This window comes from Amblyomma mixtum, chromosome 2, assembly GCF_055824585.1.
Source record: "Amblyomma mixtum isolate Tamu chromosome 2, ASM5582458v1, whole genome shotgun sequence".
Lineage (NCBI taxonomy): Eukaryota > Metazoa > Arthropoda > Arachnida > Ixodida > Ixodidae > Amblyomma > Amblyomma mixtum.
This window is the reverse complement of record NC_143013.1, coordinates 207,975,314-208,001,857: the sequence shown is the minus strand read 5'-3', so window position 1 is coordinate 208,001,857 and position 26,544 is coordinate 207,975,314. Positions and strand designations below refer to the sequence as shown.

Below are 26,544 nucleotides of genomic sequence, written 5' to 3'. Positions count from 1 at the left end.
GTTCGTCACAGAATGCCCCGTGCACAGCTGTGTGCAAAGATGAAGAGCCAGCCAACAACAAGAGGCAGCGCTCGCGCAAGAGGAAGGCGGAGAGCTCAAGCTGCTGCTTAAAGAGCAACGCCAGCTTCAGACTCCACTGGCAGCAGCCTCAGACAAGGAAGCCCAGTTAATGGAATGCCAGGTGAATGCACAAGAAAAGCTTGACGATTTGGTCGGGAAGTTTTTCAATAACGCTTTTAAAAGGAGTAGAGACACGAAATTTTTGCTGGCGTGTTTTGTTCTTTTGAATGATGCGCTAAAGATTACATGGATCACACTGTAGTAACTGCGTTGCTTCAACATAATACTGGTATAGGCTCCGTGCACTGCTATGGTGGAGCCAGCAGCGACCGCATCGCCAGCGCCCCCACACGGCACTTCCCGCACTAACTGGATGCCCAGTGTGTTTCCGTCAACCTGTCCGCATAGCAGACGCATAGAGACATCGTTGCGAGAATGGCACTTCGGCGAGAGAGTGAACGCCTCCTTTGATGCGGATTTAAACGCATTGAGAACCTGGATGTATATTTCAAAACAAAGAGCTTGAAAAGTGTACAACAGCTTCATAAGAGCAGTCATGTGTATGGTGTTCAAGAGGAAGCAATCGCCTCAGCAGGGCCGTCCAATATCAGCGGCAAGTGCGTCGCGCAAATGAAAAATGTTGACTACGACATTCGCCTTGAGGTAAGCAAAGTTTACAGCTTCCGGCACTGCTCTAGGAAAGGCTAAAATAACAGGGCGCACTATTTATCTGCTCTCGAAAATCCACGGGAGATCTCGACGGCCAGCTGCACTTGCAAAGCTGGAGTCCGTGGATGGTGTGGCACTGGTGATTTTCATCAACAGCCACGATAATACCTCATGCACGGACCTGCCGTGTGAATGGCGAAAACCGTCAAAACCAATGCTGAACACAAAAAATAAACACAGAGGACTTGTTTCCAGGTGAGCATTACAAATGTTATTTTCATGCAGCTTTTATTTTGCACTATGCTTACGTTTTTGAGCAGGCCGGTCCCAGCAACCGCCAAACCTGAAACCCCTTGATCCAGCAATTTACCTTGAGAAATTTCCGGACCTCAACTGTTCCCTTAAGCATGTTCCATGGACTGACAGCAGCTGTGCTAAAATGCAAGAATGCGGACCAGCGGCTTCAGAACCGACAGCGACTGGAGATAATTGCGAAGCAGAGCTAGTGAAGGCCCTTGTGAGCGGGAAGCGACGGCTTTGGGCAATGTTCGAAATTACAGTCCTTTCCCCGCTGAAAATGAGAAGGCGGGAAATGGAGCATACATTAAACAAAAGAGAGATGTTCTTCTACAAAAAAGTCGTCCAAAAAGATCTTGATGAGATAATCGAAATTGCCCTCATTACAAAAGGCCAGGCAGCGGTTAAACAGTTTGTTTTTGTTTGGATTGCTTTTATTTATTTGCGGTACATGTTGTCTTTTGTTTCTGAGCAGAAGCTATGAATCACTGATGCAGGTGGCACCAAGAATGAAAAAGTGCGCATGAGCAGTTCAACAGCGCACTGCATAAAAACAAGAACTGCCGACTTCCAGTATTTAGCCGATGTCCTTGCTGCAACTTTTTACGGTAAGCTTCGTGGCCTGCTTAATGTATTTGGCAATTGAAAATGTGCTGTATGGCGGCTTAAACTGACCATGTTAAGGCAGAAGCCTACGGTGCCCGTAGGCTAATTCCCCTCGGGTTAGGAATGGCGACAGTGGGTCACGCGCTTCGGACGCTGTCCAAGGCTGCGGGAAAGACCGTGACCGCCTTGTCGGGGACCAAGGGGTCGGCGACCGTCTCCCATTGAAGAGAGATGAGCTGTCAAGTGGGGGTGGGGGACAGTAAGGTCGGCGACTTTTGAAACCCCCGAAGCAGTGGACTTACTGGCGCCTCTAGAGTCGGGCTCTGGCGAGCACTGGGCTCCACCTACTTGTACCTACAGTGCCATTGCGGCGGGATTGGTTGAAATTGGGCGAGAGCAGAGTCAATAAAGCTCCGCCCAATTTTCGAAGGGTTAAAACCCGCTGCAAACAAAGAGCAGGGACGAGCGCGCTGAGTCCCAGTCTCGGCCGCTTTCTTACAGCCCTTCTTTTTAAAAGCCTTTTTCTAAATCGCCTTTTTCTCCAAGTTCTTGTATTCGGTCCCGTCTTCAATAAATAAGTTTTGTCTAAAGAAGTTTGGAGTTTGTTGCCCCAACTGGCAACGTGTCGCCGGACGAGCGTACGAAAACGTGAAGTGCTTTCGATCAGACCAACCGGCATATCCGACCTTTTTCTTTAACTGGTGCCGTGACCAGGATCAGTGTTTCGATTTAACTGGTGCCGTGAAGAGGAGGACCAGTGTTGCAAGTTAACTGACCACTTGTTGTAATCCCTGTCAGCTTCTTTACAAGCCTTTTCTCCCAACGGAAAGGTCTTGTTCCCCGAAGACACTCTCATATTATTCGAAAAAACGAAAAAAGGCAAGTTCCTCCTTCTATGTTAACTCAGGGAGGGGTGTCCAAAGGGCACACTGGTCAGCTATGTGCCATACATTCATTACGGGAATGGGCACTTACAGTTGCGTTCTGAGAATTGACACTGCTTTACTTTATGTGTATTGTCCTCAGGGAAGCATAGCTCTTAACAATCAAAAAGGATGAAGCATTTCTTGCCGAGTATATACCAAAGTTACAGGACATTTATTTCAGCTATTTCCTGAAAGCACTGATTAAATGAATGCCCAACAGCATTTTGCAAATAATGTACAAAACCGCATCGGCTGCAAGGGTTTTCCGTCGGGGGCTAACAGTGCACGAAGAAAAGGGTAAAAGAATTAAAATTATTTCCTGATACAGCTTTCCCCATAAAAAAGGGCTGCCCTTATACTCCAGATATAGTCGCCCTTACCTTGCCTGCCGCACTGCCTTAGTCCTGCGATCCCTCTTTTCTGTTTCATAAGATCCCCAAGGGAAACGATAAAATTTTTTCTTCGGCACCTTGGTTGCAGTGTTTTTGCGGCTGTAATGGCTTCGAGCAAGTCTGTGGCGGACGTTGGAGATGATGCCGACGTTGAATTTTGGGCTGCTTTCACAGTGCATCAGGCAGCACTTCAACGCCTCCACTTGCAGCAGCTTAACATAGACATGCTGGAAGCGAAAAGCAGGCATCAACGAAGGCGATCTTAACACCTTTTGTTGGCGGCAATGGTTCAATGCATATGACTTTGTGGATGTACCTGCGCCCAAACTCGTGGTACGAAACGATGTTGCCACGTCTTCTGGACAGTGGCTTCCACAAAAATTTCAGAATCAACAGCTCCACATTTCAATACATTGTGGGTGTGTGCGAGAGCATGCGGCGGCAAGCTACAAACATGCGAAAGGCAATTACTCTGGAAAAACGAGAGGCAATTTGCCTTTACCACCTCGCAACGTAAGGTGAAGAACGGACTGTCGCTAACCTCTTTGGCGTGAGCCCTGCCTCCGTCAATCTGGTATTCAGAGAGTTCTGTGCAGTAATTGTGCAGAACTTGGAGCCATGATTTGTACGCTTCCCGAAGTTTCATGAATTGCAGAAACATGTGTGCCAGTTCGCAGCAATCTGTGGCTTCCCTCAAGGTGTTGGTGCATTGGATGGCTGCCATACTGAGGTGTGCCTGCCAAAGAAGGAGGTGGCAGATTATTATAACTATAAAAAGTAGTACAGCACCATCCTCCTCGCTATGGTTGAACACAGTTACAAGTTCTTGTACACCAACAGTAGGAGTCTCTGAAGAAATAATGACTCTGCAGTGTTTCAGACCTCACGTCTTCCACGTATCTTATCCAGTGATCTCTTTCAGTCAGAAACAAAGGAAATTCAAGGGGTACAAGTTGGTCTAGCGTTCGTCGCTCGCCAGGTGTTCGCTCTGCAGAGGCATGTAATGAAACGTTACCCCTTTCCTGGTGCTGCTGGGTCGTCCGCACCGACCTTCAACTACCATCTATCCAGTGCCAGACGTGTTGTAGAAAATGCGGTTGGACGAGTAAAGGCATGCTTCAGAATGTTGTTAAAGGGCCTTGAGTGCGATATTCACAACGTGAACAATGTGATCCGTGCTGCTTGTGTGCTACATAATATCTGAGAGCGACTCAATGATCAGTGTAATGCAGGCTGGCTGAGTGCGGTGCAAAGCGCAAACGAAAGGCGTCCTCAGCCAGTATGCCCGAGTAGCCGAATAGAGCCGTCAGGAAGAGCTGTAAGGAATGCCCTGGCGAAGCAGCTTGCAGGCAACTGAAACATTTTGCATAAGTCTGCTATAAGCAGCTCCTGGTCCTAACGGGTGTCAGTACCTGGAATGCAGTACCTGAAAGTTTCTGTCAGTATATGACATTAGCAAAACAGCACCAAAACATATATGCATGGCACTACTAAGTGTCGAGCTAGACGACGCGATTAAAGCAGGTTGAAATGGGTAAACAATAGCGCTGCATGCTGTACGTTTGCTCCATGATAGGACAGCTGACCTTGCACTTATTTAAGAGAGACACAGCTTAAGAAGAAAACATTAGAGATCACTGCAGCAACCCGCACTGGGAGAATGCGAAAGCATTGACGCCTCCTCGGCGCTCGTCTCTCTTTGCCCCTCTCTTACAATCTTTATCGCTCTTCGCTCTTAATTAGCATCACATTGGCCTTCATGGGGAGATGCGGGTCGAAAACGCGGTTTTTTGCGAAAAAAAATCGATTTTTTGTTTTCGCGTGTTGTCTAGTGTCTCTACTATCATGAAAATAATAATTAAAGCTGAATTAGAACTCTAACTGGGTCAAAATTGTGTTTAAAGAGCACAGGGTGACTGTTAAAAGTCCGAAAGTACGCCGTCTTCTAGCGTCTCGTGGCCGACAACTCACGGCCGCTCGCCACTGGCAGCCGCATGCGGAGCTAAGCCAGCCTCTTTCTTCCAATAACCATGGTTGCCCGGGCTGCTAGAGTGCAAGAAATAATAATAAAAAGCATGCGCGTGCCGAGTTTTTCGAGAGCTGTGACTGGTTTTTAAATCACGTGGTGCGGATCGGGGATCGCCATTGGCCACTGCGCACCTTCGTATGGCGAAGCCTACTTGCTGGGTCCATTCTCTCTTCGAGCTGCGTAGCCAAACGACGTTCATTTCTCATATTTATATTCGTTATGGATGAAGGCGGCAGTAGCAGGCGTAGTCACCGGCCAGTGAAGCATGCATCCAAGCATAAATTTAGAGGACGGCGATGAAAATCGACCGTGAAGACTCGCCAAACGGCAAGTGAACCCGCGGCCGCGAGGCCTAGCGCCAGCGACGCCGATTCATCCGGCGAGTTCGACGCGACGTTGGAATACGTCAGTGCATCGCAAAAGAAGATTGGACTCTTTGACGACAAAGAAAGAGTGCAAGATGAGGAGTCGTCTGTGATCACGGACCTGACGGCATTGAGCCTTCTTGCACGCGGTGCGGTTTGTCCGACGTGCCGACGGTCGGAAATGCGCGTCTGCGAATCGGCCGACAAACGCAAAGGACTTGCGTCGTACCTGGAGCTACGCTGCAAGAACAGTGCGTGCCCCGAAAGTGTTCTCTCAGCGACATACACATCACGGCGAGTTTCTTCAGGCGGGAAGGCCAGCTCGAGTGTGGCAGGCAACGACGGACCGAGGGCAAGCAGAGCCTATGACAGCGGGAGCTCGCGCGATGCCTTCGCTGTCAATGTGAAAACTGTTGTGGCAGCGCGCTCGGTAGGGATGGGCTACGAGCAGTTAGTTCGATTTTCTGCAGTTCTTGGCCTGCAAAAGCCAATGCACCACAAGTCATTTTCTGCGATCACCCGGAAAGTTCGTGATGCGGCAATGAGTGCCGTGTCCGAAAATCTTGCGCGGTCCAGGCAGATCACACAGAGTGAAGCAGGCGGCGATGAAATTGCCGTTATGTATGATGGCACATGGCACAAACGAGGCCATAAAAGCCACAATGGGATTGGAACTGTTGTGTCCCTTGACGCTGGACTTTGTTTGGACTTTGAAGTCCTGTCCAACTTCTGCCTACCGTGCAGCAGACACAAGGCCCTGCCAAATGAAGACATTTGGCAAGCTTTTCATGGCCCTGTTTGTGAACGAAATGTTGATTGTTCGTCCCATGCAATGGAAGCTGAAGCTGCAGTGCGGATATGGCGAAGGAGCCAATCCTACGACACACCATTGCGGTTTAAAAAATTTCTCAGTGATGGTGACTCGAAAGCCTACACTGCAGTTGTAGAAGCAAATGTTTATGGTGGTGTCGTGGATATTGAAAAAGAGGACTCCACCAATCATGTGGCGAAGCGCCTTGGGACTGCTCTTCGCAAGCTGAAAGAGCCACTCCCAAGAGGGGAGAAGCTGAAGGAACCTGCCATTCAGAGGTTGACGACTTATTATCAGGTTGCTATCACGAGCAACAGGGGCAGTGTGAAAGGAATGCACCAGGCAATTTGGGCTTCCTACTTTCATTCTTGCTCATCAGATGGTGCGAGCAGCCATAATTATTGCCCAGATGGACCAGCATCCTGGTGCAAGCATAGGCGTGCCGAAGCCTTAGGTGAAGCTGCACCAGCCCACACACCCCTGCTCACAAAAGCCCAGGGGAAAGCTATATTACCCATATATAAGAGGCTTACCGATGAGAAGCTGCTGGCCCGCTGTGTTCAGGGCAAAACTCAGAATGCAGTGGAGTCACTGAATAGCAAAATATGGCTTCTCTGTCAGTTTTGCTTGGAAAAACTAGAATTTCTCATGTTGCACGGCTTTTGGAAATAAGTTTTTCGTTTCAAAGGCTCACATCCCATCGCCTTGTACGTGACTTCGATGTCTGGCGCTTTCTGCTGGTAGCAACTAGGCAAGCTATTGTATCATACAGAAATTATGCATTATCATTGTAGGTACTCGCATGGGCCGTTGACAGGTAGTCACACAATTGTCTTAGCTATTCGATTCTGTAAAACTAAATGAAATTATAATTGATGCTTATGCCTAATAGCTTGTGCACCTGTGGTGTTTCTTTTCAGCGAAAGCAACTGGTCTGCCTGGGGGGGGCGGGGGGAGGGGGGGGGGGGGGGGGGGGGCAAGGGCCCGAGGGAGGTGGCAACCAATGTGATGACAGCCATCATGGGGGTGGCTGTACAAAGGTTGTACAGCCTCCATGGCCACAAGAGGAAGAGGTCCTTTATTGCCTTGAAGCTGTGCAAGGTGGCAACAGGTATGCTGTTACTGAATGCAGTAACTTTTAATTGAAATTTAAAAGATGAGTGGAAGAACATGCAACATGTTCTGCTGCACTTTGTTTTCCTTTTTTTTTTCATATGATACTTTACCAGTTTTCTTTTTCACAACAGATGAATATTTTGTTACTGTAATTTTTTATGGGGGATGTCATCTGCAGTTTTCATCCATGTGCATCTGAGGAAGGAATCAGCAGATGCCTTTCAAAGAAAGCCCCTCACACCAGTCATGTCACGGGTCGCAGTCGTGCCTTGTACCTGCCAGCCATTTGCGCTCCCATATGTTAGTAGTGCAAAGTGGTCGACCGTGACGTTGCAGCAGCTTCATACAGTTGGTTAGAAGAGCTTTCAGGTGGATTTCTTCCTCAATTTGTATTTGGATACTGTGCAGTCCTTTCATTTTGGGACTCACTTTGTGTAATAACATGTACTTCTGGCCTTTTCTGTTTTCTCTGTTGGTGAAATAATCTTGATTTCTGTGAGCAAGCAAACTTTTTCTGCTGGCCTAAAATGTACGCTTATCTTATGCAGATGCCATCTGTGAGAACATGGGGGTGGATGTGGTGGAAGCACAGGGGTTCATAAGGAAGTGGTTGCCAGGTTCGGTGGACCGTGGCAGTGGGCGAAAAAGGTGATTTGCTGAAGCGTGTAGGGTCCGCTCGCGGGACCACTCAAATCCCGCGCCGCTCGTCGCGGGTAGCCTCGACAACCCTTCCTCCCGAGTGATGGGTCGAGGGGAACAAGGCTACACGGGGGAGCCTACTTAAGGAAGGTCGTGCCGAGGCTCCGTCTCTTGACACAGTCTCTTGACACCGGCTCTCTTGACACCTGCCCTGCCCGAGGACCACCTGACCCTGCTGCCCCAACGACGCCCGACTCCCCTGCCACAACAGAATGTGAGATTAAACCTTTTTGTTACAAAGACCTGCCTCGAGTCACTGCCTGTGCATCCCCGCGCAGAGGAATCACCCACAAATAATGGCGCCCAACATGTGGCTTTAATTAGCACCTTGTGGACGATTTCGCTGCCGATTTTGGGACGTGCAGCCAGACTCGTGGCAGGCGCTCTTTGTTTGGAGCCACGCCGGACCGCTAGGGTTAAGGAGCAGGTCAGGCGGAATGTTCGCGGGGTAGCGACGTGTGCAGTGTTTTAAATTTGTTAGGGGTTTTGTGTTGTTTATGTAGTTTTTCAGGCGTATTCTGTTGTATATTTCATGTGTTTGTAGATAGATTGTTTGTGTATATGAATGCCTTTGTCCGCTGGGTTGTCATGAGCTGTTAGCCGGTGCGACTGAACAGCTGACGCAAGCTTTCTTGAAAAAAGTAGCACGCAGGGTAGATCCTCGCATTCCCCCCGCCAGTTCGAGAAAACTATGCCTCCCAAGAGGGATATTTCAGCCACGGCTTTGGATGGCGGGGCAGCCAGGAGTGAAGCGAGGAACGCGGCGAAGATTCCTGACGCGGCAGCCGTAATAGGGCAGGTGACTGAAATATTTGCCGCATTAGCCCGTCAGCACGGTTCAGCGGCTGGCGCCAACAAGGCCGCAGCATCGGTGGCATCGGCGACAGCATCGCGCCCGCGGATAAATATGGAGGTCCGCTCCTTTTCCGGGTACACGGATGCGAAATCAGTTGAGTTTTTAGAACAACTCGAGGACTACCAGACGGCTCTGGGCGTCCCAGATGACGTGATGCTAGGGCAGGTCCTGCCTGTAGCACTCATCGAGAGCGCAGCACGATGGAGGCGCTGCCAGCCGACCTTACAGTCAATGGCGGGCTTTAAAGACCGTTTCTGCGCCGAGTTCTTGCCACCTGAGTATGAGCGCCAGATGCTGGAGGAGCTTGCGTTGCGCACCCAACACCCAGAGGAAAGCTTCCTCGAGTGCGTACGCGCAATGCAGGAGCTGTACAAGAGGGCCGATTCAACGGCAACCGACCGAGATCAGGTCTCGCGTGTGATCAGGCAGTGCCATCCACACTTCAAGCCGTATCTGCGGGGCCGCGGTTTTACAAACCTCGAGGCCTTAGCACAGGAGGCCAAGACCGTGCAGGCGGATTTACTGCGAAAGTCCTATGACGGCAACAGGAACTACCTCGAATCCTGGGAAAAAGAATTCCCGTGGCAGACCAGTGTAACATCACAAGGCACCAAGCTTCCATTCTGCAAGTTATGTCGAAAATCTCTGCAACCACACCGCGGCACACTAACCAAACATGCACAGGGGGCTCAGCACAAAGCAGTTATGACGTCTGCATCACTTTCTAAGACACTGAATTCTCCAAGGAAGCAGCCGGACCTGTCAGATGATCTGAAATGTGTAGAGTTGAAGTAAGCTCTTGCAACTTGCTGCCACTGCCCTACATTGGCGATTGACCACTTAAGGGAAGTGATAAAAAAAAATGGCAAAGGAAGCACTCTTGAGCACCTGCGTCTTCATTGCACAAAATGCACAGCTTTGATCTTAACTCCGTCTTGTCCCCCCCCCCTCACTTAAAGACGAAGTTAAGGCTGACATCAAAGGCAAAAAGTTCACTCTGAAGCTTGATGAGACCACAGACGTTGTGGTTGAGAAGCTGTTCGCAATGTGAGCACGATATTTCAGTGAGAAATCAAGAAAAGTTCCAACTGCCTTCCTGGGACTTTATCCAGTAGTTCAGTCTACTGGTGAGGCACTTTTTCATGTTGTCGAAGGTTGACTTTGTAAGTATGAGATGTGCCTATCGGATTGTGTTGGAATTGTCTTTGACAGAGCTGCTGTGATGGTTGGTGAAAACAACACTGTCTGGTCACGAATCAAGGAAAGATCTTCTAATTGCATACTGAATAAGTCTGTCTGCCATTCCTTGGCCCTTGGCACACCCCCTCCCCCCCCCCCCCGCCACCTCCCCCCCCCCCACACACACTAGGCCATTTGTATGCATGGCATGAGTTGGATAAATTCAGTATTACAAAATTGGGCAGGCATGAAGACCTATTTATGGGATAACAAAAGTGGGGAATAGCCACGGCAGCTACACACACACAAACACACACACAAAAAAAAACGGTAGGTCATTTATATGTACTGCGTGATTTTAATTAATTCTTTATTACAAAATGGGGCTGGCACGAAGGCCTATTTATGGTATAGGGGAAATGGGGGCATAGCCATAGATAGCAGTTGCGTTCTTCTCTGCAGCCATTATTCGTTTGGTGTGGTATTTCCTGTGTTCTATAGTAAAAAAGGCGCTACATGACTAGTCATGCAACACCTTTTGCAATGTTTGTGCAACGTTTGTGCAATGTTGCCATTTACTTTCTTTTTCCCCAGGTATCTGGAGTTCCCAGCTTACGTGGATCTTATGTGGAAATTCAGTGCCCCAGTAACAAAGCAGCAACCAAATGCACGAGACACCACTACTTATCACTGATGCTGCAGGCGGTCTGTGATAAGAATCATCGGTTTGTTGACACTTGTGTAGGTTGCTCAAGCAAGGTCCATGACTCGAGGGTGTTCAGAAAATCTTCGCTCCTCAAAAAGCTGCCAGCAGTGTTTTTCAGAGTGGCCACGAGAGCCCTTAGTTGGGAGCAAATGCAGAAGTTTCCACAGACACCACAGCTGCTGAAGCTCATCAACGGTAAGTGAAGGAAGGATTGGGAAGAGAACTATCACTAGCTAAAACTACCAAATATGATTCTGCCATAATCCTTCAGTACTACAGTTATAGCAGGTCTGAACTAAACAAATATTTTGTTTTAAGGAGAACCACATGAAGATCACAGGAATGCCTCCCAAATGCTTCCATTATCATCTGAAGAAGCACCTTGCAAGTGAGTTGCAATGTGCGACACCTCTCCTTACCAAGGTTTCATTTGTTTCTGCTGCATGCCTTTCTTTTTTTTTTCTAAACATTTCAAACGACCTCTTCAATGATGACTACAGAGAATAACCTACCGTATTCTTCTTTTTTTAGGGACTCAGGACGGCCAGTTTCTTTTCCAAAAGAAGCCTCAGCATTCAGAGTGTCTTTGACGTGCCCAAAAGATAGTGCGGGAGAGCTTTTGTAGCAGAGGACAGAGTCTGGAGTCTCCTACTTTTTGTGCAGCTCCCACGAAAGTGTCACACCTCATCATTCCAAAAACAGAGATGCAATCGAGTCCCTCCGGCAACCTTCGATGAGAGTCCAGTTTATCTCAAAATACTGCAGCTACAAGCCAGCATATGTTCACAGCACAGAACTGGACATACATTTGCAACTACTGAAATGGCAGTGCCTTTTTCTCTAAGTAGCAAAAATTTTTTTTTCAGGAATCTACTATTCACACTGCTGTGTGAAAAAAAAAAAAAAGTCGCTTCTGAAAGTGTCTTGGTGCCAGTGCTGAAGATTTGTGGGGTGTGTATTCAGAACAGCAGCATTCAAACGCAGTTTACGGCACAACTGTGACCTTGAACATCAGGAGAAATGGCACAGTAAGCCTTCTAGCAATGGCATGGCAGTTTCCTAACATTCTGCTGCCTGGAGATACCCTACTTAGAGGGTGTCAGAGCATCAAAGGTCTTGCGCCTCCTGGCATCCATTGTTATTAAAGTGTCGGTACAGACAACTGCACCAGAAGGACTGTTTCCTGCCATCTATAAAGAAGGCAACTAGAATGCGGATGTAAACCAGACACAGCTGGAACTTAGTGACATGTGTAGGCATAGACAATGGAACATGCTTCCCTTATCAAAGCATAAGGTGGCCACAGCTTCCATGTGCTTGAAGATGGAAGGTGCAATTCGCCTCAACACTTGACAAAGTATGTATCTCACACCTTCACGGTTGCTGAAACAGCTGAGGTGATTTATTTTGTAGAAGTGCAAGTTAGAGAGGTAAGAAACTCTATTTTAATAACATGAGTTGCAAACTGTTGCTGCCGTTATAATCCTGTGCTCTTTCATAAGTTAGAGGATGAAGTTTATCTGTTGCATGCTGAAGTCCCCAGAAGTGACGACGAGTCCACATATAGAATGGGCAGGCTTCATGCAAGGACTGGAAGACCTGCAAAGCATGGGCCTCATAGTTGTACTAACTACTGATAGGCATCCAGGCATATAAGAAAATATATGTGAGAAAATGAAGTGGCCATCAAACACTAACTAGATAGCTGGCATGCTGTCAAAAGGTTTGCACGCAAAATTATTTTTGAAGAACATGACCTCGTCGCGGCTGAAATTCGCAATCGCAGAAATGTATGACGGTGATAATAACTTCTACAATAAATGCTAGCAGAACACCCTGCAACATATTTCAATAGCAGATGCCTTTAGATGAATACACTGTGCACTAAGAGAACTTAAGACACAGCCTCCGTGAAAACTTACTCGTTAAAAAAAAAATACTACAGAGTTCCCTTCTCATGAGATCGCACATGCTTACGTAGGCCTGCCTTCTGGGCAAAGGATATGGGACATAGATGACATCGGAACGGCTTCTCAGCCAAGTGGATGGGAACATGCTCTTTCAGGGTGCCCCTCTGTGTGAAGCTTTTGCCACAGTGAATACACTCCGCAACTCTTTGTGATCAGCATTAATAGTTGCTGTCTAGACAGAATCAAGAAAGCACTATTATTCAATTGTTACTTTTTTTTTTATGTGTCAAAATGCTGTTTCAGTTGTAGCTTTTGACAATTTGGTTTGTTATCATTTGGTGCACATTCATAAGCAAAAGGTGAGGCTTCGTCAAAGCTTTTGGCAAGACACGAGGTTCATCTGTATTGAATGTCGTAGATCTTTGCTTTGCTTTGCTCAACATTATTCATTACTTAAATGTCCAGAGCTCTCAAAACTGGAGACTCGAAAATGACTGGCTTCAAAGTACAGCATGGGTGGATCTAGCGCACTGCAACAACCTTTACTTCTGTGTTGCCCTGCCTGATGGTGATGTTACTCTCCAACTGAGCATCTGGAAAAGTCAGCTAATGATTTTCCGGAAACCCCAAATGTGCAGATACTGTACTTAGAAAGCCTTGGTAGATTTCATTCTATCTTGTTCGCCATCACGCAACTTTAAATTCAACTTAATCAGCAACGCAGATTTGCAAGTGACTCATTTCTACTGAACGCCTGAACTTATCGGTGGGACAATAATCTTGTTGTGCTGCTCCTTCATGGCTAAACGCGTTTAGTTAAGCTATAATCTGCATAACGATCTCACGAGCCAAACGTTGGGTGCATTACCTGTAAAGTGAGTTATTTTTCTTTATTTTGTGAAGCGAGTCGTTTTTCTTTATTTATTGTACTACTGGGACATATAAAGGGGATGACAGAATAATTTGGAGCATGCTTCCATGTTTCTACTATCCACAAATGTTAGGCTGAGCAAATAATTAAGGTTCTTCTGTTTATGCTTGAGTAGACAAAAGAAGCATTTGCCACCATACATATTAAGTTCGTCAGCAATAAACGTACTCATTGCACCTCTAATTGCATCAACAAGCCTAACAAGGCATTTGTTGTCAATTTAAAAACCATGAACCAACTGCCCAGCAAGAAGTACTTTAACAAGACATGTTAGGACCATCTGGGTTGGTAACGAAAGATCACATCATCACTGCCTACACAAGAAGCTGTCCCATAGGAATGGCTTAAACAAGTACAGATTTTAGCACTGAACATTTTCTTTGTACAGGAAGGTTTTACTCGAAAAGCTGTAAAAAATGTTTCCGAAGGGCTGTGACAGTGATGCCTCTTATTTCTTTAGTTTGATTCACAGGCAGAAATCAGAACACTGCTGTGCAATCTTTTTTTTTTTTTTTTGTCACATGCAGCAGAGCAGCGCCTCCTATATTTTGTCAATGGCCGGCAGAAAGGCTCCCTGCCGCCCCGCGGGTGCTCTCCTGTCACTCTCTCCCGTTCGCCTGATTTCGCCACCCGCGGCGCTTCTGGCTGACACTACGCTGTCGGCGGCCGTCCCGCTTCGCTGCCTTCTCGCGCTGCTAATCAAGGCGTCGCTGGATGGGCAAGCTCTCTCCATGCACGAGAAACGTCCACTTTTCGACTTTGGTGCTTTTCATCGACCGCGTTCACCATGCGGTATTGCTGCGTGCCGATGTGTACATCAAGTGCCAGGAAGAAAGATCCAGGGATATCCTTTCACGAGATCCCGGCTGGCCTCGAGTTGCGACCACAGTGGATCAAGGTGATTTCACGTAAGGATTGGGAGCCAAATTTTACATCGAACTATTTAGTTGTGTACAGCAAGCACTTCAAGATCTCGGATTTTAAAGACAATACTAAAATCCGCCAGTTAAAGAAGGGAGCAGTACCAAGTGTGTTTCCCTGCTATCCATCTTACAAACAGCCTGCACCTTCGATAGTGCGCAGTGACCCAAGCAGTCGCAAGCGCGCTTCGGGGCTAAACACCAACGGCTGCTCTGCAAAGAAAAGACGCAAAACGACACTATTGGCTGATGCGAGTGGCTTAAGACCCGTTGACAGCGTTGCGGAGCCTGAAGACATCTCAACAGCGGTCGCGGAGCCAAGTAGCACGCCATTTCGTGACACCGCAGCCCCAGCTTCGCTCGCCGCGGCTTGTCCCCAGCTTGAATGTCACCATCGGCGAGGAGCACACAACACCGGCTTCTCTCCAGCCATTTGTGTTCGCAAGGCGGGCGTTCGGCACGCAGACAGAATCGGCCAGAATGAGCGCCAACAGTTTTTTGTGTCACAAGAGATGCAAAGAAAAGGAGCGTGCTCTTCGTCTCCAGGTCGCAAGACTGAGGCATACAGTCGACAAATATAAAGAGGAGCTGCGGAAATTGAAAGAGGATTGTAATGTGAGCTCTTTCCTGGATGTCACTGCAGACGCCAAGCAGAAAAGTGAGAAAGCTGCGTTTATTGTGGATCAGGTGAAAAGCTATACCAAGAAGAGAGCAACATGGGGCGAGACAACTGTAAGGTATTGCATTGTTCTCAGGAACCTATCCACCAAAGCCTATGAATACATCCGTTCTGAAGGGCTGCTGCGTTTGCCATGCAGGAATACTTCGCACAAGTATACAGGTACGTCAACTGGTGACGTTGGTTTCAGCCCTTTGGTGCGTTTAAGGCTTGAAGCAGAGCTGGCAAACTTGCCTGCAGAGCAGTCAAAAATGTGCAGCTTGTCGACGAGATGCGCATAAGGCAGAGGTTAGAATACAATAAGCAGCGTGATGCATTCATCGGGAATGTCAATATGGAACAAGTGACAAAAATGACCACCTGGCAAACTCGCAGCTGTGTTTCCTGCTGTGCGGCCTAGCTGCGCATTTTAAAATTCCAGTCGGTTATTTTTTCACGAAATGCTGCACGGGATCAGACCTCGCTACGGTCATCACACATGTTGTGAAGAAAACTGAACAACTAGGGTTTGAGATTGTTCGTCTTGTGGCCGACAACCGTAAAATTAATGTTGCAGCAATGGACATTTTGTGCAAAGGGCAGATGCAGATATCAGCTCCACACCCAGCTGACCCTTTTAGACAGCTCTTCTTGGCATTTGATCAGTGCCATATCTTAAAGAATATAAGATCGCAGTTTCTTGCGAAGTGTATAGGTGGGAAGAAATTTCATCAGCACCTTTGAAAGAACTCTACAAAATGCAGAGTGGATCCACAGTGAAACCAGTAAGATTTTTGACACGTAAACACCTTTATCCTTCAAATCTGGAGAAAATGAATTGCAGGCACGCCGTGCAGATTTTCTCATCCCCTGTGACTGCAGCAGTGCAGTACATGAAGGATCAAGCTGGACATACATGCGGTGTTATGTTTCAAACAGTGAGTCCCACTGCAGAATTCATGATACCAGTGCACAGATGGTTTGTCCTCATGGATGTAAGTAACACCCAGCAATACATTCACAAGAATGACCCAGACACTCGACATTTTAGTGACCCGGATTATTCAAGGTTGCAGTGGTTGGAAGACACCTTCCTTGCATACTCAGTGAGTTCCACTGTAGAATTCATAATAGCAGTGCACAGATGGTTTGTCCTCATGGATGTAAGTAACACCCAGCAATATATTCACAAGAATGACCCAGACACTCGACATTTTAGTGACCCGAATGATTCAAGGTTGCAGAGGTTGGAAGACATACTTGCATACTTCGTTGCATACTTCAAGACTCTAAAAGATGCAAGTCACCCGGATAATTTTTTGAGCAAAGAAACGTATCATGCACTTGTTCGTACAGCAGTATCTAATGTCATGTGCATTCAATTTCTTCTAAAAGAAAAAAAATTCATTTTCATCCTCACGAGAAAATTTTCTAGTGACCCCATCAAGGCGTTGTTCGGTCTTCTTCGAAGGACAGCCGGATGCAACGACACAATGGACATGAGAAGTGTGCTCAGTGGCCTGGAAAAGATGTTGAAGACTGGTATTGTTTCTACATCAATCGGAAGCAATGTCAATGCGTCGACATCGTTTTGTGCTGCCAGAGCAGTTTCAGGCTCAAGCACCCAGAACGTCAACCGCCTGGAGAAGCCATTTTTTTCACCAGCGGCCGAAAATCGGCTGCGAGAGGTCTGCACCTGTCCAAAGCAGTGGCTTCCCAACCCAGAGATCGCAAGCATAGCTCTGATTGGAGGGTATATAGCCCGTGTCATGACGGAACAACTGAGCTGCCAAGACTGCGCTGACACTGTCGAAAAACCAAAAGGAAATGCACCTGTGGATGGACTTATAGCGTATGAGGATAGGGGGGCATTGAAGTACCCAACAAGAAAGCTAATTACTGTGTTGTTGAGTCTCAAAAGGTTTGTCGACATTGTTCTGTACATCAGAAAAATCTCTGGAATCCAGTGTGGAGCGCGCTGTTGGCATTTTGATGGACAACCCTGCTTTGCACTGCAAAAACGAAGCTGCAGGTCACAGGAAGCAGTTCCTGGAACTTTTGTGCCGCAAGTTCATAAAGCCATTGCTCACGAATCATGCAATGAATATTACAGATAAGAACTCTGTGATGAAAATGTACACGAAAAAACCACTGTCGCATAAAGTTCTGAAACTGTAGTGTGCAGAGTACTTTTGTTTTTGTTCTATGAATTGCTCCAATGTGGAAAATATATGCTATTCCCTTGTCCATGCATTCAAATCTGTTCTTAACAGGCCTTCTCATATCGTAAAACCCGATTTCTTACTTGATACAGAAATAGTCGAGTACTGGCACTTCGTAACACAAGTTAAGATGTAGTAACTGTCCCCCTCAGTGAAAAATCTGAACCGTGCCATTGTTGAGAGGATTCAGAGAGGTAATGAGAGAAAGAGATTCCGTATTTATGGACTCCGGAATGATTTCAGGCATCTGTGTTCTCTTATGTGCAATGATGTTGCACAGTTCATGGGCGCTTTTGCATTTCGCCTCCATCAAACTGTTACCGCCGCATTTTCGGGATTTGGTCTCGCGTCTTTTTGGTCAGCAACTGCCATAACCACTCAACTGCCATGACGAAAAGAATAACCGCTACTTATCGTTTTCGATAAACAGAAAAGTGCAGCACCGAGCATCATTGCACTAGCGCGATCCTCTGAGAGCGCTGCACGCATGCTGCGCGAGCGAAGAGCACAGCCTGGCCGGCCTGGCGATAGTGTCAGATAGCAGCGCCAACCTGTGGCCAGCGTGTGAAGCGCGGCGGCTCACGAGCTCCCATTGTTTGGCACCCGGTCTGACGGGCATTAAAAAATATAGGAGGCGCTGAGCGGAATTAGCAAAAATTCTGCTAGGGTTCACGCGGGCTACTCAATATAAATACTTAGGCGTTCACCTCAAACCAAGTCTCTCGTAGCCTGATCACAAAACTACCATTTCTGGTTATACTCCAAGATCATTAGATTATGCTCCTATCCTATTTAACAGCAGTTATAACTCAGCTTGAGTACGCTTCTTCCATTTGGTCTCCTCATCGGAAATACTTAATGAACATGTTAGAAGCAGTGAAAAATAGGGCTAGTCGCTTTATTTCATGGAATTAGTTATCAATCAAGCGTAACCCAAATAACGCTAGACCTTTCACTCCATCCATTAAGAATCCGTCGAGACATTGCCCTTTTATCTGTTTCACAAATTAATCCACACAACTCGGTCAATATTATCGCACCTACAAAACAGCAGTTATATTCAACAAGCAGATTGCACAATAACTTCAGCTACACACACATTTATGGCAGTGCCGACGCCTTCAATTTTTCCACGTGTTAGAAGCATGTAGAATGGTCCTCCAAACTGCACTGCCCCACAGTGCAACCACAATACATTTCATGATCATCTAGTCAGACATTTTATTGATAACACCTAGCATGTTTACTTCTGTAGCTATGAGTCGTGCCCCTTTTTTTAAAATTTCCCGTGCGATAATTAACTTCTCTGCTTTTTCCGCAGATCTGCTCGTGTTTTTGTGCTGTTACTTTTATGCATGCTTATTTTTTACTTATTTTGTTTCACGATCCATTGTATCTTTCTGCGTGCCTTTTGTCTCATTGTGAGAATTGCAATCAGTTATTTGAACTTGAGTGTTTGTACTCACAGAGTTTGATATTGTTTTTACACGCACTGCTTTATATATACATATATTTGAATTTAGCCCCTTACTGAATGCCTCCCTGGAGACCTGTAAGGTATATATCAATAAATTAAAATTCTTTCATGTATTCCATATTGTTCAAGGTATTTGAGCCATTTTCTTCAGCACACCATTACAGACTTAAACACTTATGCTTCCAGGGAGCTGAAATGAAAATGGAACTAAGCAGTTTTCCATACCCATAGCATCACTGATATGTTATACTCCTTGCTGTTATGTTTGCAGGAACAGTTGTGCACTAGAAGCTCTGTGCCACTGTAACCAATGCAGGACTGCTGAAGGACATTTCGCAGTTGTCGGGGGAGAACCAGACATTATGTCTTCAGTTGTTCCTAGCTGACACGATCCACTCTGCTTGGAATTCAGTGGTGCACACACCAAGTGTCTTGTCTGAGAGGTTAAATTTGCTTTGTGTAATGCTCAGTTTTTTATAGCTTCTTTTGGCCCGCTGATTGTCCATTTGATGAACACAGCTTGCCATATTGCACCTCAATGAAAATGAAAAGCGATAGCAAGTTCGTTAATTGCAAGACGGGGGTTGTATACCAAATTCCTTTATCATGTGGTTGTACTTACATAGGCCAGACAGGCCGTTGCATTAATATTAGACTTATGGAGCATGCCAATTCATTGCAGAAAAAAGACACGAACCCGGCAAGTCATTGGAGTGTGTGTAAATGGGTGCCATTCTTTGACGACACAAAACAAAATTTTTTCACATCGACAAGACTACCAGAGAAGTCGCTGAAGCATTCCACATCACCAGAAAATCGAATGGTTGCGTTAGTAAAACTTCTTTAGCTTTGGCACCTCACCCAGCTCTTTTCACTCAAAGCACGTTAGGCAAATGCTTCTGTGGTTCCGCAAAAACCTTAACTACTGCTGCGAACGTCACCGCTTGCTCCCGGCTCCCGAAAGGAAGCTGAGCAAAGCTGGCGAATGTATACTGCGAAGATTGCAGACCAATACCCTAATGTGTCCCGCAATCACCAAACATTTTGACCCTCAATTCGGCGGGCGGTGTCCATACTGTGGGGAAGTTTGCGATAACTTTCACACTGTGTGGGCATGTCAGAAGACTCCCTTCCCCCACTAGAGAGGCAAAGGTGGCAGCCCTATCCAACTGCTCGGGGCTGGAGTCTCAAAGGTCTCTAGTCCAACGGGTGGGGGCGGCGGCTTTATCCTGTGGCATCCCAGACCAGGGATGCCTCTAATGTGAAAGGCGATTTTCGGCTTGCTAACTCTCAAAACTGAATAAAAGACCATCAGCTTTGTGTGTGTCCTTGAAGAGCTGAGTGTGAGTCCACCTCAAAGTTTGGTTGCACTTAGCATGTCCAGAAAGGCACACGGCAGAAAAAATGTCCAGCAAATTGACAGCGGAACCAAAAGTGCATCACCATACACTGAGAAAAAAAACAAAAAAAAAAAACAAATATGTGTCAAAGAATCGGCTCAAAAAGACCGCGAGAGGAACAAACTTATAGTACAGGAAGTTTCTAGTGGCAGTGAACAATAAGCCCCCCTTGTGTCAAAGTTTCATTAGGAAGCAAACCCTGTTTTGTAAATAAACTTGTTATTCTAACTTTAAAATGTGTCTTTCTCAAAATGCAATTTTTAGAAACTTTTTTAGTTCGCCCATCTTGTTCTCGGTACTTCAGATGCTCACATATGAAATCTTTCAAGTATTTTCTCTCAGGTGTGAGAAGTACGATCATCTCCTTTAAATATCGATACTGGGCACATATTCAGAAATAAATTGCCACATTCCAATTTTTCACATGTATTAGCATGTTTCATATGTGCTTTACAATTACTTTTCAGTGCTCTACGTTTATATGGAGAAAAAAGCGCCATCAATGGCATGTATTTATACAAGTTTAATGCGAGAAAAAGCCAGGGCAAAAAGGTCTATATTTGGCATACGGTCATGGTACAAAAAAAAAACGCAATAAAGCTAACTGAATATTTGAAATCAGCATAACAAACTATGCTAACAGTTTCTCAAAACTGTTAAAAGGGTTCTCACGCAGCTTCCACCCTCTTCGTTCGATGACGTTCTACGTCACACCTGCGGTAACTCAGGACGTTCCACGTCCGCCGCTTATGAACGTGGGTGGCGCTGATGAACACTCTCAAGGTTAGGTTACTTGTAAACATAAATACCCCCGAAAGCAGAAGATTTGACAGCCGTCGCCGTAGCTCAGAGGTAGAGCACCGGACGCGTAATTCGGAGGTCGTGGGTTCGGATCCCACCGGCGGCATGTGGTTGTTTTTCTTCTGCTTTTCTAATCAATTAGCATGAAATAATAACATATTCAGCAATATTCTAAACTGATCAGCACCACAAATTAAATAAATAAATTTCAAAAAAAATCCCCTCTGCACCTTGGTTTCTGTGGCTGTTGGCTTCTTTCATATTTATAACGAGCCCCTCATTCCCCTTCCCTTGTTTGCTTTATGCTAACAGTTGGAGATCCATTGCTCTAGGTCGTGAATTTCGGAAAAAGTGTCTTTGAGTAGCATCTCACCCTAACTTTCTTACACGAGCACCAATTGCTCTTTTTGCTTTATCACAGCAGCATATGTCCTGAAAGCGTTTTGCCTCTAATGAGCTCATGTCACATAATTGAACGAATGGCCGGTCCCTGCCAGTGCTACAAGGTAATCGATCGTGATTATTCACAGAGACATATGCCACACACATCTGATCTCCATGAGCATGGAAAGAAAACACAAAACACTCATGAGCTAGAAATAGTGCTATGGGAAGTCCCACCCTAGATTGGGCTTATCTAGCGCCATATCTAGGCTCATAAGTGCGGAAAGGAGGTAGTGAAAGTGCTCTTGCAAAGGCTCTAAGAACAGGCTCGTTACTGTGCACAGAGAATGGAAGGATATTGGCACTATAAACACTTGAAGAGCAGAGAACAAAAACATGTAAAAGGCGAGCTGCAATGGCAAGAATTGTTCACAACAAGAGGAACTACGCAGAATGTGTGTCTTGAGAGCAGCAAGCTTTTAGTTTCAGGAAAATTGCCCAGATCAAATAGCAATAAAATCAGAGGGCATTGTGGTTACAAATATGAGCAGAAGGAAATGGCAGCTACAATAAGGCCTACAGAAAAGACATGGCTGTGATTATTCTAAAACACTTCTGTTCTTAAGAAACAGCCCCTAACCCCTAAACACCCCAATCTTTATCACTTTGTCGGCAACTTCGAAGATGGTCACAACCTGCGACAACCTGAACGCAGAAAAGAGACATTTGTTTTAAACAGGACACTGACCATGTCACTTAATGTGTATTCAAACCAGAATATTGTGGTACTGTAAATTCTTCGCTTCAGCAACTGCCAGCATTTCATTAGGACATTCCTAGTATTGAAATTCACTTGAATGTGTGGGCATTCTGAAATGAGTTTACCTCTCTTTTTGCAGATGAATGGTGCCACTACATGAGGATTTAAACTGACAATGTCCCTTCCCAAAGAGCAGCAATTGACCCGTTAGTAAGCCAATTGTCCATCGGCCCCATGGCGGTCCTTTGTGGCAAGCCACCGAACACATGATGACTCCAAGGCTGCTGTAAGTTGCTTGTCATTGTGTTGCATTTACGGGTTCTGGTTCACCGATCTCTTCGCAGACGATTATGCTTTTGCATCATGCACGGCTCAACTAAGTAAGTACCGTTGTTAAAGTTGCTACAATACAAAAGTTACCATAATATGCATGCTCTGTGTGCAGTTTCACCACAAATGAGCTAGCGGTTAAGGCGAAAAAATTTTTGAAAATATTCACAATAAAGACACACAATACCGTATGTGTATGGATGTGAGAGAGAAATGCCATTTATAAATTCATGATGCTGGTAAAATGAAATACACGATTACCGGAAGTGCAAGGAGGTGTTGTACGTTGTTTCTGGTGGTTGCCGTCCCTCATGGGGCGCGGTTGGATGAAGGGTCTTGGCTTGGAATTATGCAATGCAAGAGAGCTCAATGCTGTGTCGTCGCTTAAAGATGTACTGGCTGCGTACTCCTGTGTTTTTGATGACAAACTAGTAACTCTCAAAGACGTGGCTGCAAAGATCACCATTCAAGACAATGCCAAGCCTAGGTTTTTCAAGCCTCGATCTGTACCGTTCGCGATGATCGATCGTGTTAACGAGGAGCTGCTCCGTATGGAGCATCAGAATAGGCTGCACCCACTGTGCCTATTGTCAAGTGCAACGGACAGATTCGAATCTGTGGTGACTTCAAGGTCACGGTGAACCCTCTGACTGTGTCGGAGAACTATCCGATACCGCGTGTTGAGGATCTATTCGCCAGACTGAGTGGGGGTGAGAAGTTCTCCAAGCTGGGCCTCAAAGATGCCTACTTGCTGGACGAGGCGTCCTCGAAACTGCTGACCGTCAACACGCCAAGGGGGCTGTACCAATACACACGCCTGCCTTTCGGCTTAACGTCAGCACCGTCGATTTTCCAGAGGGAGATGGACAACTTCATGCACCGACTACCACACGTGGTCGTGTATTTAGATGACGTCCTGGTGACTGGGCGCAATGATAAGGATCAACTTTAGAACTTGTGCCGAGTACTGCATCGCTTGAAGGAAGCCGGACTGAAGCTGAAGCTTGACAAGTGCACCTTCATGGATCCAAAAGTGGAATACCTGGGCCACGTTATCACGTCGGCTGGTTTCCATCCTAACCCTGAAAAGACCGAGGCTGTGCTGAAGGCCCCTAGGCCTAGCGGTGTGAAGTCACTGCAAAGTTATTTGGGACTGGTAAATTTCTACCGGCGATTCCTGCCAAATCTGCCTGCTGTTCTTCATCCACTGAATCAACTACTTGGAGCCAAGACACCGTGGATGTGGGGTGCTGACCAGGAACGCGCGTTTCGGGAAAGCAAGGAGTTGCTGGTGTCTGCTGCGGTTTTGGCACACTACGACCCTAGGAAAACATTGGTGCTGATTTGCGATGCATCACCACAAGGAGTAGGGGCTGTGCTGGCTCACCGTGAGGATACGGGTGCTGAGCATCCGATCGCTTTTGCATCAAGAAGTCTCACATCAGCTGAGCGCAACTAAAGTCACTTGGATAAAGAGGCACTTGTAGAAGGTAGCGCATTTTACACGGACGTGATGCTGATGGAAACAATTCCTTAAAGTCAAGACAAAAAAAAAATGAATCTTTCTTTGCAAGTAGGCAATATGTGAAACCGGAATTTTGTGGCTCATGACGATGTCAACGACTTCTCGGAGAAGTAGGTAAAGCTGCCAAACTGCACTGTCTGAAGGAACGCTATCCACGACAAAAAAGGTTAGGTAGCGAAAGAGGCAAAATACTTGTGTTGCCGACCCCTTTAAAACTGCTCTTCCTTGAAGATAAGGCTCAGCAATGGGCTCTGGTTTGTTGCGGATGTCATGTGGATCATAAACCCATTGTGAAATGCTTTTGTTCAAATCACCGAGTGAAAAAAACTGTTTTTCAATTAATGAAGATATTATATGCTGCAGAGCAAATGGTAGGACTGCTTCATGCAGGTCATGCATTATATCTGGTGGAAGGTGTTGTGTCGGATCAAAGCCGGGGCACGAAAGAGCACATGGCTCCTTGACCCCACACAATGGCAGAGTCGGCAGCCCTGCGCTCAGCATACTCAAGTGGTGGTGTGCCCTTGAGGTGAGCGAAGTACAAAATCACCTTCCAAATGTTTGTAGTCAGTTTCGGACCGCAGAGCAATGCAGTACCTACAAATTCTTCCTTGGCTGAATGTACATTTGAAGCCTCCAATTCTATGGCTAGATAAATTGTCACCAGTGAAAATGAAGACCAGATCCCTTTACAAGGTTTCCATTCACAGTTATGCCACGATTTACTAGTATCCTGATATCTGTGATGAATGGCTCAAGATTCTTAGAAAATCCATAAGTGGCTATATGTATCTTTGAAAAGTAGTATGAGGTAAATACCTGACAGTGCTGACCACAACTTTGCATGAAAATTCAGCACTGAGTAGACAGCTGTCATTTTATGCTTTCCCCTCTTGCTGCCCAGCGAGTTGCACACTTCGAACTCACCACTGTACAATTGCAAGCAAAGTTTACTTGTATTGCCTGCAAAATACTCGTGGTTTTGAAAAGCACTTCCATCAAATACAGAATTCATGTAACCATCTGTACAGGAGTCAATGCTGAACTCATCTTAAAGTTCTGAACGTTCAAGAATGCACTTGAGCACTTCCCAGAGGGGAACGTATTCTATGGTGTTGCTTCCACGCAACACTACCGTACGGGATTCAACAAGTGAAAAATGCGCCTTCCAATAGGTTGTTCGGCCAGATTTTGTACGCAGCTGGTCAAGTTGCTGCTTTCAAATTTCTTTTATGCCGATGGCTGGCCCGTTTTGATGCTGTGTGCGCTGGTGGTCTGCAATCATTTCCACGAAATCAATATCGTTGGCTAACTCAAGCACAGTGGATTCAGGTAGCCGCCTTCCTTCCACTTGAAAAGTTGCTTTGCCAGTTGATAACCAAAGTCAAACTGGAGTCACGTTGTTCAGCCTGCCCATCTAAGGGTTCTTCATGATCTGGAGGCACATCAGGTGCTGCATTTGTACCACTTCGTGCCATCACCGCCTGCACAATGCCACGGGAGCATATTCCTCCCAAGCAAGAAGCATGTTTTCGGTATACACGCTTCTTGTAGGAAAACAAGTGGCGAAACGTTTGCATGCAGCCACTCAAGCCACACACCCCATTTGACTCATGGCCATGGGCAGTGCGCAGGTGCCTAAAGAGTGTCTGTACGGAGAATTGGTGACAGGCACATCGTGGAGAATGAAAGAAGCGGATTCCTAGCATCTGAAACGACAAATGATTGGTTTTAAAAAAAATTTTTCATGGCTTTTACTGCCCTCCAAAAAGACTTGTCAATACAAACTCCGGTCCATTTTGTGGAATGGATTAGAAATCTCCATAGAAGCAAATCATTTTCAGGGATGAATTTATGTTATTGCAATACAAAACAGAATTCTGTTATCATCCAAAATTGTTTTTGGAACCATGAGCAAGCCGCTGTGTCTGAGTGCTAATCACATCTTCATTTTTATAAATGCCTCACAGAGCACAAGAAGACAAGCAAACATTTCCCGTGACATTCGCTGAATAAAGCTGGAACCGCATGGCACGTTTTTGGGCGCGATTGCCGCGCGGATGGTGGGACGCGCGCGTCATTCTGACGCGTGCTCAGCATAATCCAACACGAAATCGCGCCGCCGCGTGGTTCTACGCTTGTAGAAAAAAACGTCTCGCGCTGTGCGTCCACTGACGTCACAGCCGGCGTCCACCAATCAGCGTGCAGGCACGTGTCATTTTAGCAAAACGTTCAGTTGGGCGAGTTGGTAGATATTCATGATGTAAACAGCACAGGAACAACTTAAACATTGGTGATGACCTTTCACATTTGGTCAAACATTGTCTAGAATGTAAAGTCATGAAAAAGAAAAAGAAAGAAAAAATGCACTGCGTTATTCAATCAAACACGTGTACTATACACCCACAGTGATCAGACGACACGAGAAGTTGTCGAGGCTTTTCACATCGCAGGGGATCAACTGAATTGCGTCAGCAAACCATCTGTTTTCCTTTGCGATAGGGGGATGAATTTT

General features: G+C 46.2%; 1 protein-coding gene and 2 pseudogenes across 2 annotated transcripts in view; 1 reads left to right on the top strand and 2 right to left on the bottom strand.

The window, feature by feature from the left end:
- Nucleotides 1-26,544, bottom strand: part of LOC149362389 (uncharacterized) — a 139,593-nt pseudogene that overhangs the window by 64,110 nt on the left and 48,939 nt on the right. The gene's annotated exons all lie outside the window — the stretch shown is intronic.
- Nucleotides 5,949-23,456, top strand: LOC149362393 (uncharacterized). Its single transcript, XM_089568290.1, has 5 exons — nt 5,949-6,771; nt 7,820-7,906; nt 10,751-10,906; nt 11,675-11,739; nt 23,112-23,456. The coding sequence occupies exons 1-5, from the start codon at nt 5,964-5,966 to the stop codon at nt 23,454-23,456; spliced, it is 1,461 nt and encodes a 486-aa protein (XP_089424416.1). The 5' UTR covers nt 5,949-5,963.
- On the bottom strand, nt 10,202-25,407 carry LOC149362392 (uncharacterized; annotated as a pseudogene).

Coding starts and splice junctions, on each gene's coding strand:
- LOC149362393 (XM_089568290.1), top strand. CDS start 5,964: ATGTATGATGGCACATGGCACAAACGAGGCCATAAAAGCCACAATGGG. Junction 6,772..7,819: donor TAGCAAAATATGGCTTCTCT/GTCAGTTTTGCT, acceptor TATCTTATGCAG/ATGCCATCTGTGAGAACATG. Junction 7,907..10,750: donor AGGTTCGGTGGACCGTGGCA/GTGGGCGAAAAA, acceptor ACACTTGTGTAG/GTTGCTCAAGCAAGGTCCAT.